Raw genomic sequence first — 13340 nt, forward strand, 5'->3', positions numbered from 1 at the left:
TGACAAATACTTGAATTAATCCCAACCCAGGCAGTAATAGTCTGTTCTTCCTCTCATATCAAACAGCCTATCTCTCTATGTCATTGAACGTCCTGTAAATTAAATATAATCTATTTTAAATGCCCTTTTTCAAAACTTTTTTGGTTTTTCCAAAACTTTGGTTGCCAGTGTGTGGTTTAGTAGTAATGCTTTTGAAAAAATGTAATTGTATTAAGTATTTCCGGGGGGTTTTGCTTGATTGACAGGTGTCTTAATCTATCACAGACAACTGTGAAAATTACAAAGGTTTGCTGCAATTAAATTCAACCTCGGACCAAACAGGCAATTTTGTTCACAAAATGATATTACGGAATACTAGGATGGCAGTCTGTGTGTGACATATATATATATATATATATATATATATATATATATATATATATATATATATATATATATATATATATATATATATATATATATATATACACACAAGTATACAGTGGTATACATTGTATCTGGATGTGTGAGTGTTCGATGGAGGCAGACTGTGTAGCTGTGCATTGGGGAGAGAGAGCCAGCTTCATTAATATAAGGAGGTCCCAGAAGCTGTGTGAGAGCTGCTCTCCTGTAAATCATGAGGGGGACTCCTATGCTGCTCTGAGGCTGCTGAGCACAGAACTAAGGCTAATTCATTTTCATGTGCTGCCTTCAAGATGCGAGGATGGAGCTGAAGCAACGTATGCCTGTGGATTGGGAAGATGTTTAAGCAACATGGCGGGCCAGTCAGCTTGACGATTACCGTCTCTCCATGTCTGTGCGCTCGTCTCTTGTCGTGTCTCTGATCTTGCCCTGGTGTGTGTGTGTGTGTGTGTGTTGGTTCTCTTAGGTGTGAAGGTGGAGTCTGCTGTGCTGCATGAGTTTGTGGCGGTGGGGGACGGGTCCAGGGGTGGCGTGCTGCTCTTCCCGGAGATCTGCACGATGGAGCTGAAGCTGCTGGCCACTGGCTCCCCAGACCTGGAGGTTCTGAGCCATGTGTTTCACAGCCTGCTGGGTGCGGTACGCGCAAACCACCGCAATGCTGCCCTGCTTTACGACCAGGTCAGACTGACCGCTCCTTCTTCTTTGTACTACTCTTGTTTGTCTTGCTTTTCTCCTCAACTGAGGAACATGACCGACTCCTTGTTCTGTTCCTCACAGGGAGGAGTCAAAACCATCCTGTCTGGCTTTCACAACATCCTCAGCCAAACAGACCCCTCCTTTACAGGTTTGTTATTTCTTCTGGCTTATTTTTAGATTATATGACAGTGTAGGATATTATTCATGTGTGACATCTAAGGGAAGAAATTTGTGTCCACTCAGTTTGCTGGTTTTTTCCCGTTTTTTCCCTGCTGTTGACATTTCGACTGGGTCCTCAGGGTTCAAAAGTCATACTCGATCTGAATAATTTGAGTAATTCTTGGGGAAATCAGTACCCAATGGATTGATTTTATATAGAGAATTTATGTTTATCTCATTAGGTGTTGTAAGATATTGTCACGTGTCCTTTTCGCTGAGAGCAAAGCAGGCAGTGATGCTGTTTTGCGTTTTTTGCCTGTGGTCTTCTGGTGCATGCCCAAGTGAATGCAAACTGTTTACGTAATCTGCTCTTCATTGGTCTACATTCAGATTGCCAAACTGTGCTAGTGGAGCTGCTGGTTGCCATGGTGAGCCAGCGAATCACAGCGGAGGAACTGGCTCTGTTCATTCGCCTCTTCCTGGAGAAGACCCCACCTACCGTAAATAACTCCATCAGTCACTCAGCAATGTACCGTTCGCTTACGTTCAGGGTGTTGACACCGATAGCTTATGATCACACTGTCTGCCCATTCAATTTTTCAGAACTCATTCTTACAACACCCTTCCTGTCACACTCTCTTCTTCTCACTTCCTGGTTCTTTAAGACTCACCAACACATAATGCTCCCTTGGGCCAAACTTCATTCTATTTACGATAAACACCAACGTGTGCAGAACAGATGTGCTGCTACAGTTTATCACCACGTAGCGGCCGGTGTTTGATTGGAACCCGGCAGCAGACATCATTAATAACCTGTCTTTGAGAAGTAGGTTCCCAAAAGGGAAGACGGGGGTTTATTTTTAACCATGTGAACAAAATGACGTGTGACCTTTTGTTTTCCGTCGATGAAAATGAGACAAATCAGTGACTACAGTTGCCACTCATGATTCTTTATACTTTTTTTGTACTGCTTCACAGCATTTTCTAATTTTTGCTGCATTTGATCAAGACTCTCAGGGTGACCACAGCCTTAGCTATTTTAGATTGATCACACTGTTATAGCAAATATACTACTTAGTAATGTGTGTATCTGTTTTTTTCTTAATTTGCTTCACTTTATTTAGGGATTTAAAAAAAAAGAGTTAGCACAAATATATCTATTGTTTTCATTATCAAATCTAAAATGACTGTCCTTCTCACTCCCCGTTTACTTTGTTGCCTGCAGGAGATTTTACTGAAAGGCATCCTACAAATTGTTGAAGCCAACGTGAATATTGAACCTCTTCACTTCCTGTCCTTTCCAATAATCCTCGGGGCTTCGACCCCGGGAGGGGCGTCCACTGGCTCCAGACCAAACGGGGCTGCCGGAGGGAAAGGTGTTGGTTTGCTCTGGAAGGGCAAACTGTCTCCTGCGCGCAGGGAGGGTGATGCCGAGTACAGACCAAGCCACCTCCGTTCGTCTCCCTGGCACATTGCTCCGCTCCACTTGCCCCTCGTAGGGCAGAATTGCTGGCCCCACATGGCTAGCGGCTTCAGTGCGTCTATGTGGCTAAGAGTGGCAGAGCAGGAGAAGGATGGGGAGAAAGACAAGGGTGAGACACAGATCCTTCACCGAAACATTGTTTATGCCTGAAGTCCATAAATAAGTGAACTTCTTTTGAGATTGTTTTATCATTGTTTTCCAGAGGAGAGTAACGTTCCTGCAGCTGAGTCCCTCCATGGCTCCTCTCAGGCTGGGGCGAGATTACTAGAGGAAGGTCTCATTCATATCCTGTCAATGGGCTCCAAGGCACTGATGCTTCAAGTGTGGGCAGACTTCTCCACAGGCTCCCTCACATTCAGGTGAGCTCCAGCATAGACTAAAGTCTCCAAGATGTGTGTGAAGAACGGGCTGCTATTTCTCAAGTATTCGTAGTTTATGGACCTTGAAGAACTGTAATGTGCTGTTCCCCCAGGATTTGTATAGACCCAAACGATGAGATAAAAGCAGGGCTGCTGGCGCAGGCCGACTCTGGTGAGGAACTACTGAGAGCGGGGCAATGGCAGCACCTCGGCCTCACTTACACCCAGCAGCCAGAGGGCAAGAAGAACATCCATGGCCGTGTGGTTGTCTGGGTGTGCGGCATCAGGTGAGGATCGTGTAATAGCAAGAGAGTAAGACTGTTGCAGTTTAGTTTAAAATCTGGTAAATGAACTTATTATGCTCCCTGTTTCAGGAAATGCGAGGTGTCTTTGGACTACACCCTTCCAAAAAAGTCCAGTTTATCATCTGACAGCAACAAAACCTTCTGCATGTTGGGCCACTGTACGCCGTCCTCTGAGGATCCGTCGATGCAGAGCAGACGCTGGAGCATGGGCACTGTGCTTCTCTTCAACGGTAGGACCTCCTGTCTTCTTTATCTAACTGGAATCACGTGTGTCTATAAGCTCTTACACACTTAATGTGTACCAGACGCTCGCTCATCATATTTCGACATTCTTATGTGCAATCTGTCGTAATCATTTTGATCTGTTCCACCTCAGTGCTGCTCCCTGGTGGTGCATTACACTGATTACCAACTTCTCTCTCATAAGCAGTATGTACTGTACATAAATGTACGGTAATGTTTTGCGGTGCAGTTATAATTTTAAAGCGTAACCAGTCTAGTGGCTGTAAAAAGCTGTTGCTGGTATGATGTGTTGCGTGCTGTAGATTCTCAGCATTCTCGCGGGAGGCTAACTGAATACTTCTCTTGTTGCCTCTAATTGGCTGTGAATGGTTTGCCTCTCTGCGATCTCAGCCTGTGAACCTAACTGATGTCTTTCCACAAGCTTAGCCTCTCTGCTGTCGTAGGTGGCAGTTTCTTCTTGGAAAAGGAGGGACGTGAGATTCATCAAAGTTTCATGAAAACAAGAAATAAAACATCAAGGTGTACCATGGCGTCTCGCTTTGCGTCACATCATATTTTGTTACTGCATTGGTTATTGATGGAATGATATGAATCATTTACTCATGGGGTTGATTTTCCATGTTGGATTTTCCACAATTATGTTTTCGGGCTTCCGTAACAACAGATTTCCTGTTTTCCTCATTAGGAGATTACTTGTAACTATTTTTCCCCCCATATTTCAGGATCTAGAATCGGAGCTGAGGAGGCCCTGTACCTGTACACCAGCGGGCCTGACCTCACCTCAATCATGCCCTGCAAGTATGGCAAGCCCAGTGGGACAGTCTCTAAGTTTGTCACTCTGGAAGGCCTGAAGTGTGAAGATGTACGGGAGCTTCTGATGAAGAATCAGGACGTGGACACAACAGCTTTGGTTGTAAGTCTTTTGTTTATGTGAAGCATTGACTTAACATCCAAATCACAACAGAACACGCACTTAAAAATGCAATAGAAGTCTTTTATTGTCACTGTTGTTTCACCCAGTTTCTGCATGATAAAATGCAGATTGACTCTGCAGGTAAAGCCTGTACATTCTGTAAGCATAGCAAATCCCTCCTATGCTTTTTATATATTGTTCCATTTCACGGTGTATGAATTGTGTGCTGTTCCAATTAGCTGTCATTACTGATACTGCACGGTCAGAGGTAATTTTTCCCCAATGGAAAAAAGCTATTACAGTTAAGCTGCAGCTTTTTTTGATTCGGACTGAAAATAGTTTCCCTCCCATTAATGCTAATGGCTTTGTTGATAATAACTCTGCTGAGTTTCCCTCAACATCTTTATAATTGCTGTTATGCTCTAAAAAAGTCTAACCAAGGTCCAAATCCTAGCTAGCCTCCTTGCTTGGGTCTAATTGAATTTCAACAAGATTTACTACTGTACATACCTAAAACTTAATAATTAAAAGTTACAGGATAAAAGTTTTGCCTGAAAATAATGATTGCGTGGATTGTGTTCCTTTACAGGAGAGCTTGGCAGTAGTGTATGCTCCCAGCAGTCCTAGAGTCTACACCATCTATGAGCCTGTAATCAGAATTAAGGGTCAGGCCAAGACGGTGGTCACCCAGCGGCCCTTCAGCTCCAAGGAAGTGCAGAGTGTTTCCCTGGACCCGAACTTTCTCAGAGCTTTTCTCCCCACTGAAACTCATGGCCTGCAGAGCGTCCTGCACAAGATCGGTGGAACAGGAAATTTTGTCTTCCTCTTCGCACAGGTAGGACGGTCCATGTATTTAATGAGCTCATGATTCCCAGCTGTTGGGATATTTCTGTAGGTTTAGATGGATGTATTCCAGAGAGCGGAAACTGACAGTTTGATTTAATAAACCAGAAACATTCAGTGAATTTTAAGAACAAGTCACCTCACAGCAATGTAGAAAAATGTACGTCATAACGTCACATATTGATTGCGTTAACTTCTCCTTGTCAACTTTGCAACTTTTTTGAGACGATAAACATCACAAAGAAGGAAAGGATTACAAGTCCGGGTCATAAACACACTGTAGTTGTGCAGGGCTAGTTTAATAGTGCTAGATTAGTTGACCAATAGAAAATGTTAAGCCAATTTTTTTATATTGAATAAACATTTAAGTTAACTTTGAAGCAAAAATTCCAAACATTTAATGATTCCAGCTTCTCAAATCTGATAATTTTCTGCTTTTAAGTGTCTCAACATTATAATAGATTAAAATCTTTGTTTTGGGGGATTTTGGTCGGGAAAAAAAGAAGGCGACGTCACCTTGGGCTCAAGGAAATGATGGTTGGCATTTCTCACTGATTTATGATGTTTCATAGACCAAACAATTGATCAATTAATCAAATAAATAATTGGCAGATTCATTAATTATGAAAATAATCGTTAGTTGCAGTTCTACAGTTAAAAAAAATCAAGTTATGAAGGTGCTTTATGCCATATGACCAGCACTGCAAGGAAAGATCAAAAGATTGACAAAGCTTTAATATTTTTTATAACTGCATATGTTGAGGCAATGAAATAGCTCATGTTTGAACTAATAAGCTGCATCACTCATCTGATTCAGACGATGTGACCTAATTAATTCAGTGTAGGATGAGGAAATTCACATTAGTTTTGTTGCACTTGTTACGTCATAGTTTAATGTCACTTTTTCAGACGAAGTTTGATATTAGGCTCGTGTGTGCTTCTTTGAGAACACAATAACTGTAGCAGGAACATTTTGAAATAATGGAACTCCATCTTCAGGCCTGCATTGTTCACATTTATAATTCTTTATTTTTTCTTTTCTGTGTCCTTCTGTTCCTCCGTCTCTCATCTCTGGGTCTGCGGTGTCCAGACGGTGGAGCTGAGTGACTGTGAGAAGACCCAGGCTCTGGCCCTGCGGGTGCTGCTGTCTTTGTCCAAGTTTAACCAACACCGCATCCATGAAATGGACTGTTACCATGGTTACTCTATGATCCACCAGGTCCTCATCAAGTCCAAATGCATCGTGGGATATCATATGCTCAAAGTGAGTCACACCTTGAACTCTTTGCACCCACAACCTCTGCTGATCTGTGCAGTCAAATATATGCATCACCGGCGCTTGTTTTTTTGTTTTTTTGTACCATGAATCTGATCCAGCCCGCCACACTGAGCCGGTGTTGGTGACCCTGCTGTTACTTGACCCTCTGGCTGTGTCTGTAATTGAGCCGTGTGATGGCTGAGCACTGAAATGGATTCTGTCTGACTTGATGAAACACTGAGCTCCTGCAGAGTCACACAGCACCTCTGATTGCCTTTGACACTTTAGGCTTCCACACACAGTATTTTACAGCCCAGAACAGCACTGATTAGTGATATTAAACACCCATAATCATTATAATAAAAGGAACATGCTGTGTTGCAGTTGTTGGATTTTGTTTCTTTTCTTTTTTGTGCTGCAAAAAGACTGCCAACTTCTATCTTAGCTCAGTCCACCAGAGACCCAATGGACTGTAAGAATTATAACCACTGCAGTTAAGCTGGTTAAAATGTCTCTGATCAATACAGACGGGGCTGCTCAGGGAGCAACTGCCGTGGTTTTGACGGAGTGATAAGCATTCCAAAAAATGTCATGGAGAATTTATTGACTCTCTGTTGTTTCTGGAGAGATAGTGATTATCAATATGTTGAGTAGAGTGACCAGCACTCCATTATAGCAGCACTGCACACGTGTTTCTGACGTGGTGGCCATATTCTGTCCTTCTAGACTTTACTGGATGGATGCTGCAGTGCACCCATCCTCATCCTGGGGGACGATGGCCACTTCCGTTTGGACACTGAGTCCATCGCTGTGGTGCAGGATATCAGACTGCTCTCAGACGTCCTGTTCGACTGGAAGATCTGGGCCAAGGCGGAGGTAAACTCATACGTCGCAGGATCAATTCTATTTCCATAATAGCAGGAGACGCAGGAAACATGATAGAATATACTGTACAAATGTGAAGTAAAACTACAGTGAGAGTAAACTGATACTCTAGATGAGCTACATTTACAAGATGTGATCTGTATTTCTCATGAAACTTAAAGGTACAGCAGTACAGAATAGTAAGAATTTTTATTATGCTGAACAGCTTTGCTGAATCTGCATATTTCTAGTTTCCTACGGTCTTTTAATTTATTAACATCCATTCCTGATGAGGGGAAAAAAAACTCAAAGCATCGTCATCTAATGATGAGCTGGTAATAAACTCATACACCTCAGGAGCAACGATATTTACCATGTTCTCAAAAAAACACCCAGGATTTTAAAGGAATAAATAGGTTTAAACCCCAAAGTTTGAGGTGGAAACACAAATGGGCTGCAGCTAAAAATGAACACTGATCAAACCAAAGAAGCCAAAAGCATAATGGTGCTCTCAACCCGACTATATATGATGAAGAACCAGTTCACGAGTCTTTCGCTGTCTGTGTCGTTTTCTGTCAGTGTGGAGTGTGGGAAACACTACTTGCTGCCTTAGAGATCCTCATCAGGGTGCACCACCCTTATCAGGTCTTCAACATCCGCCAGTTCCTCAAGGCTGAGGTAGTGCACCGCTTCCTGCTCACCTGCCAGGTGTTACAGGTAGGTCCGCAGTCATACAGGTGCTGTAATAACACGTTACCTCTTCAGAGACTGTTACTGCACTGACAGCATTGTGTTTGTCTTAAGGAGCATCGGGACGAGCATCTGACTGCCATCCCGCAGGAAGTCTGTCTGTCGTTCGTCAAAATCATCCAGGAGGTTCTCGGCTCACCCCCGGACATGGACCTGCTAAAACTGATCTACAACTTCCTGCTGGCTGTTCACCCACCTACCAACACCTACGTCTGCCACACTCCCTCCAGCTTCTACTTCTCCCTGCACATCGGTGAGGAGGCAGTGCAGTTGAGAGCAGCACCTCTGTATCAAAGTGCCATTCATTGAATGCACTGAGCTCTTTTGATGTCTCTTTATTTGTCAGATGGGAAGCTGTACCAGGAGAAGGTACAGTCCATTATGTACCTGAGACACTCCAACAGTGGAGGAAAGTCTGCCAGCAGCTCTGTGGTGTCACTCTCCCCAACTGTCTTCACCGATGCTCCCCATGAAGGTACAGCTGTTTCAACTAAATTACCCCAACCGTATAGCACCCCAAGGCATCAAACACTGTGACGATGATTAAATCCAAACCGTCAGTGTGTCGCTGTGGAATTACATTATAAAAGGAAGATTAGCAGTGCTTTTGGGAGTGTATGTGCCTCAACCAAAAAACCAAAATGCTGAACATGTTTAGAGCTGTATCGGCTCTGTTTTCTCTCTCTGATTAGTTACAGTTACCAGAGTTTTATTTATAGTACCTAATACAAACACCATTACGTATTGTGGTCATAACATTGCTTTTTTAATTTCTTATAGAGCACTTTATGCCTTGGGAAAGGGCTTTATAAATGGAATACATTTGACTGTGATACTTGCAACAATGCATTGCGATACACTGACAACAAACAACTCTACAGTTTTGTAAACTAATCTGTGATTCTGCTCTGTCACATCATGTTATTCATCACAGCCACAAGTCTAAAAATTAAGATTTTCTCTGCATGTAAATGAGGCCCTTTGCAGCCTTCAGTTATAAAGTCTAAGCATTTCTTAAGCGCCGAATCATTTTGTTCTCTTTTCCAGGCCATCTCCACGCTCCTTCCCCTGAGCACGGAGGTGATAATCAGTCGTTACGCCTTCCTAGTCTGGCACCGTCTCCGTACTCCTCTCCTCTGCTGACACCTCGACTCGGACACGGCATCTCAAACGAGGCAGGTGAAGGTGACGGGGTCTCCCTCGCCACTCAGCAGGCTCTTGGCAGCACGGAGACGCTCAAGAAGGGCGGAGCGGACGAGCAGCTTCTGAGCAGCTGTGAATCAGCCAAGACAATCTGTGAGTCTAAGGACATAGGTGAGGGAGGAGCCCTGCGCACTCCTTCCATCAGCGTGGAGGAGGAGCGGGACGAGGCGGCAGAGGTGAGCAGCCTAGCAGAGGGCAGCATTGGGGTGGCAGAGTCTGAGGACAGGTTTGACTGGGCCAGCGACGAGGCGCCGCGCCGCCCTGACAGCCTGAAAGGCATCCAATCGTTCCAGAGGAGCCACAGCAATCTGGCCAGTCTGGGCCTGGCCTTCCCAGCTCCTAATGGCTCCTTGCCAATCGGCCGCTGGCCCAATTCGGCTGACCGAAGCTCCATGCCTGAAGACTGGGAGAGCTACACATACTCTCCTGGCTACGAGAGGATGCACAGCAAGACCGAGTCTAATGACGGGTATGTTGCTATAACTGTATATATATATATATATATATATATATATATATATATAACTATAACACATACAGTATTAAAAATACTCTCAGGATGTTCTAACTGAATGCTCCGTGTCGTTACTAATTATAATATTGATTAAGTCAGCCCATACCAAAATGTTACCAATCTATAAATGACTTATAGTGAGCACTGACAGTCTCTTTCAACATTTGTTTTAATTGCATGTCCATGTGGGTTTTGTTCTGGTACATAACTCTAGAAGCGATAAAGACTTTGCTCTTTGCTCGATAAAGAGGAGCTGTGCAGGGATTTGCATAATCTAAATACAAAGCATTTGGTTATGATGATAATAATCCTCCAACTTTGAAAATGGTTTGTACTGCAGTGACAGCTTCAGTGTATTTCTACCTGCCAGCCAGCGACTTGAGCTGATAGGAAATTAAAAAAAGTATTTTTTTTCTTGTAATCCTGTTTTCTCACCAAAGTCACCTTTTTCTTTTCATCAGACACAATGTGGGCTGTTGTAGATGAATTTCAAGTTATACAGGAAACCTTCGAGAGAGATAAATGTCTTACATCCAAAATTCATGGCAGGTGTTTGTTTTATATTCTGATGCTTTAACTACTCTGTCATTCACATCCTGTGTAACCTAAAATTAGCGGAAATTCAGCGAGCTGTTGGTGCACAGTAATTCCGCGCTGAACTCTAAGCTGTGTTTCTCAGGTCCAGCACTGAGGACTGCCTGGTGCTGATCTGCTGCGGACTCTATGATCTTCTGAGGGGCATCTTGCTGCTGTTGCCTGACCTCATGCTTGAGGAGGTGATGGACAAACTCATCCAGCCGGAGGCCCTCATTGTCCTAGTCAACCACTCGTCGCCTCTCATCCAGCAAGGTGTCATGAAGGTTGGTTCAGTATCCTCTTTGATGACTGTTGAATACTGTGATGCAGGAGGATCTGATTTAGCTCCAGGAGTCAAAATTCCACTGCACTTCTGATGCTGGTAGATCACATAGTATCTCCCAATCACAATGATTTCACTTTTACATCTTAGAGGAGCTCTAAAGGCACCGGTAGTTAGATTTTGTTACCTTTGGACAGAGCCAGGCTCGCTGTTTCCCCTTGGTTTCAGTCTTTATGCTAAGCTAAGATAACTGCAGTATTTATCATATCGGCATGAGAGTCGGATCAATCTTCTAACACTCAGCATGACAGCAAATAAGCGCCAAAAAACATAAAACTCTTCCATTAATTGCTTGTGCTAAACATTTGATTAAGAAAAAATATGTTACTCTGAAGTCTGAAATCGGTGCCAGCGTGTTGGCAAAGTATCCCACTCTATTGCCAGTGTTGGGACTGTACCTTTATGTCATATTATTCTGCCCCTCTCTCCTAGCTGCTGGATGCATATTTCAGCAGAGCCCAAAAGGAGCAGAAGGAGAAATTTCTGAAGGACCACGGCTTCTCACTGCTGGCCAACCAGCTGTACATCCACCAGGGCAGCCAGGGGCTCCTCGAATGCTTCCTGGAGATGCTGTTCGGACGGCCGGTGGGCCTGGAGGAAGAGTGAGTCCAGAGAAATTGCTCAAGCCATATCGCCCAGTGTTTTGTCTTGGATCGTCTACAGTATGAATGTGTGTGTTTGACACTATTTTTCTCTTCTGTAATTCTGTCCAGTCTGGACCTGGAGGAAATGGAAAATATCTCACCTTTCAGAAAGCGCTGCATCATCCCAGTGTTGGGTCTTATTGAGAACTCCCTGTATGAAAACTCCTTGGTGCACAACATCCTGTGTATGCTGCTGCAGCTCCTCAACGCCTGCCCAAAGCTGGCAGACATCCTGCTAGACCACGGGCTGCTCTACGTCCTCTTTAACACCCTCTCCACCCTCAATGGCATGGAGAACGGGTACGGCTGCCAGAACAGAGCACTATTCATTCAAACACCTCCATGGATTCATAGGTTTTGTCTTGAACCTTTGAGCCATGAATTGAATCAATAATCCTCTCACTGTTCATTGATCTGGCGTATACGAGTGGTAGACTCACCTCGTGCGCTTCATATTTTCTTGCTTTTCCTCTGCAGTATTCCCCTGAATGACTACAAGCTCCTGGTGTGTGACATCCAGCAGCTGTTGGTAGCTGTGACGATCCACTCCTGCAGCTCTTCAGGGTCCCAGTACTTCCGCATCATTGAAGACCTCATTACCTTGCTGGGTTTCATGCAGACCAGCAAGATGCGTCGCACACAGGGTGAGGGGCTGGATTTCTAAAAAATCAATACACAGGCGAAAGACATCAGTGTTGTCATCTACTACGCTCTGCAGTTCTGAGTGATATCAAGCTGTCAATGTCTGCTGCAGAAACAAAATTCATTATCTACAACTGCAGAGTGGAAAATCATTTGAGAAATAAAATATGATTTGACAAATATCTCCCATGTTCCAACTAAATCATTTTCTATTTTTTTTTTCCATAAATTAGCTCTCTGAAACGTATCTCTTCCCCATTAGCACTTATTTATTTTGTGATATAATCATTCTGTGATCACAGAAACGTTACAAAGGCATTATGGCTCTGTGCATGGCACACTTTATAATATATTTGTAATTACACTCGACTGTAGTGCTGCCTGCCCTCATTGGGCCAACTTGATGAATGTCACCAGTCCGTGAGGAGGTGCGTGTTGTGAGATTTGACCATTAACATAATCAACTACCCCAAACTGTCATGGAAGGCTGCCTTTTCTGCTCCGTTTGTGGCGAAGTTTCTGTGATTAAAAATGTTCCTTGTCTCTTTCTGTTTTTTTTTTTTTTGCAGAGATGGCTGTGGCTTTGCAGTTCCGCGTCCTTCAGTCAGCGATTGAGTTCATAAAGACGACAGCCAATCAGGAACCTCAGAAGCTGAGCAGCTCTGTTAATACGCCGAGCTCTCCACATATTGCCATCCATCAGAAGCGCAAGAGCATTGCGGGTGAGTGTTCCATACTGATGCAGCAGCAGAAATCTGGTGTGCAGTCTTTCTGTGTCGAGATAGAATTGACCATCATGTGTTTCCACCCTGTGTCCACCCTCACCTGTCTGTTTATTGATCCTCTCCTCGTCCTGGTCTGAAGGTTCCATTGCCATGAAAGACTCCATTATTCCCCGCATCCCCAGACAGCACTACTGCTCCTATGGCCAGATACCCCTCTCCCCTCCCTTCAGCTTCCTGTCTCAGGACTCCCCCCTCCCCTCCCCCACTGGAGCTCCATCCTACATGCTCCACTGTGACGCAGGTAGCTCGGACTGTAGTCCACAGCGGAGATCATCCTCCCCTGTCATGGAGCATGTCTCCCGTTTTTTTGCTGTGAACTCACCCTTTGCCCTGCACTCACCTCGGGTGTTAACTTGCC

The 13340-nt window shown here is 44.1% G+C and overlaps 1 protein-coding gene across 2 annotated transcripts in view; it reads left to right on the forward strand.

Moving 5' to 3' along the window:
- The window catches only part of lyst (lysosomal trafficking regulator), a 52433-nt gene that overhangs the window by 27520 nt on the left and 11573 nt on the right, over positions 1–13340 (forward strand). For both annotated transcript variants that reach the window (XM_079169393.1, XM_079169394.1), the window contains exons 9-28: positions 869–1080; positions 1180–1246; positions 1648–1757; positions 2483–2849; positions 2943–3099; positions 3213–3386; positions 3474–3634; positions 4370–4560; positions 5150–5395; positions 6494–6667; positions 7388–7537; positions 8105–8242; positions 8330–8528; positions 8622–8750; positions 9323–9947; positions 10672–10852; positions 11344–11513; positions 11625–11855; positions 12033–12199; positions 12767–12919. In XM_079169393.1, coding sequence (XP_079025519.1) covers positions 869–1080; positions 1180–1246; positions 1648–1757; positions 2483–2849; positions 2943–3099; positions 3213–3386; positions 3474–3634; positions 4370–4560; positions 5150–5395; positions 6494–6667; positions 7388–7537; positions 8105–8242; positions 8330–8528; positions 8622–8750; positions 9323–9947; positions 10672–10852; positions 11344–11513; positions 11625–11855; positions 12033–12199; positions 12767–12919 — 4002 coding nt within the window. The remainder of the gene's footprint in view (positions 1–868; positions 1081–1179; positions 1247–1647; positions 1758–2482; positions 2850–2942; positions 3100–3212; positions 3387–3473; positions 3635–4369; positions 4561–5149; positions 5396–6493; positions 6668–7387; positions 7538–8104; positions 8243–8329; positions 8529–8621; positions 8751–9322; positions 9948–10671; positions 10853–11343; positions 11514–11624; positions 11856–12032; positions 12200–12766; positions 12920–13340) is intronic.

Source organism: Pholis gunnellus, assembly GCF_910591455.1.
Source record: "Pholis gunnellus genome assembly, chromosome: 11".
NCBI classification, from domain to species: Eukaryota; Metazoa; Chordata; class Actinopteri; order Perciformes; family Pholidae; genus Pholis; species Pholis gunnellus.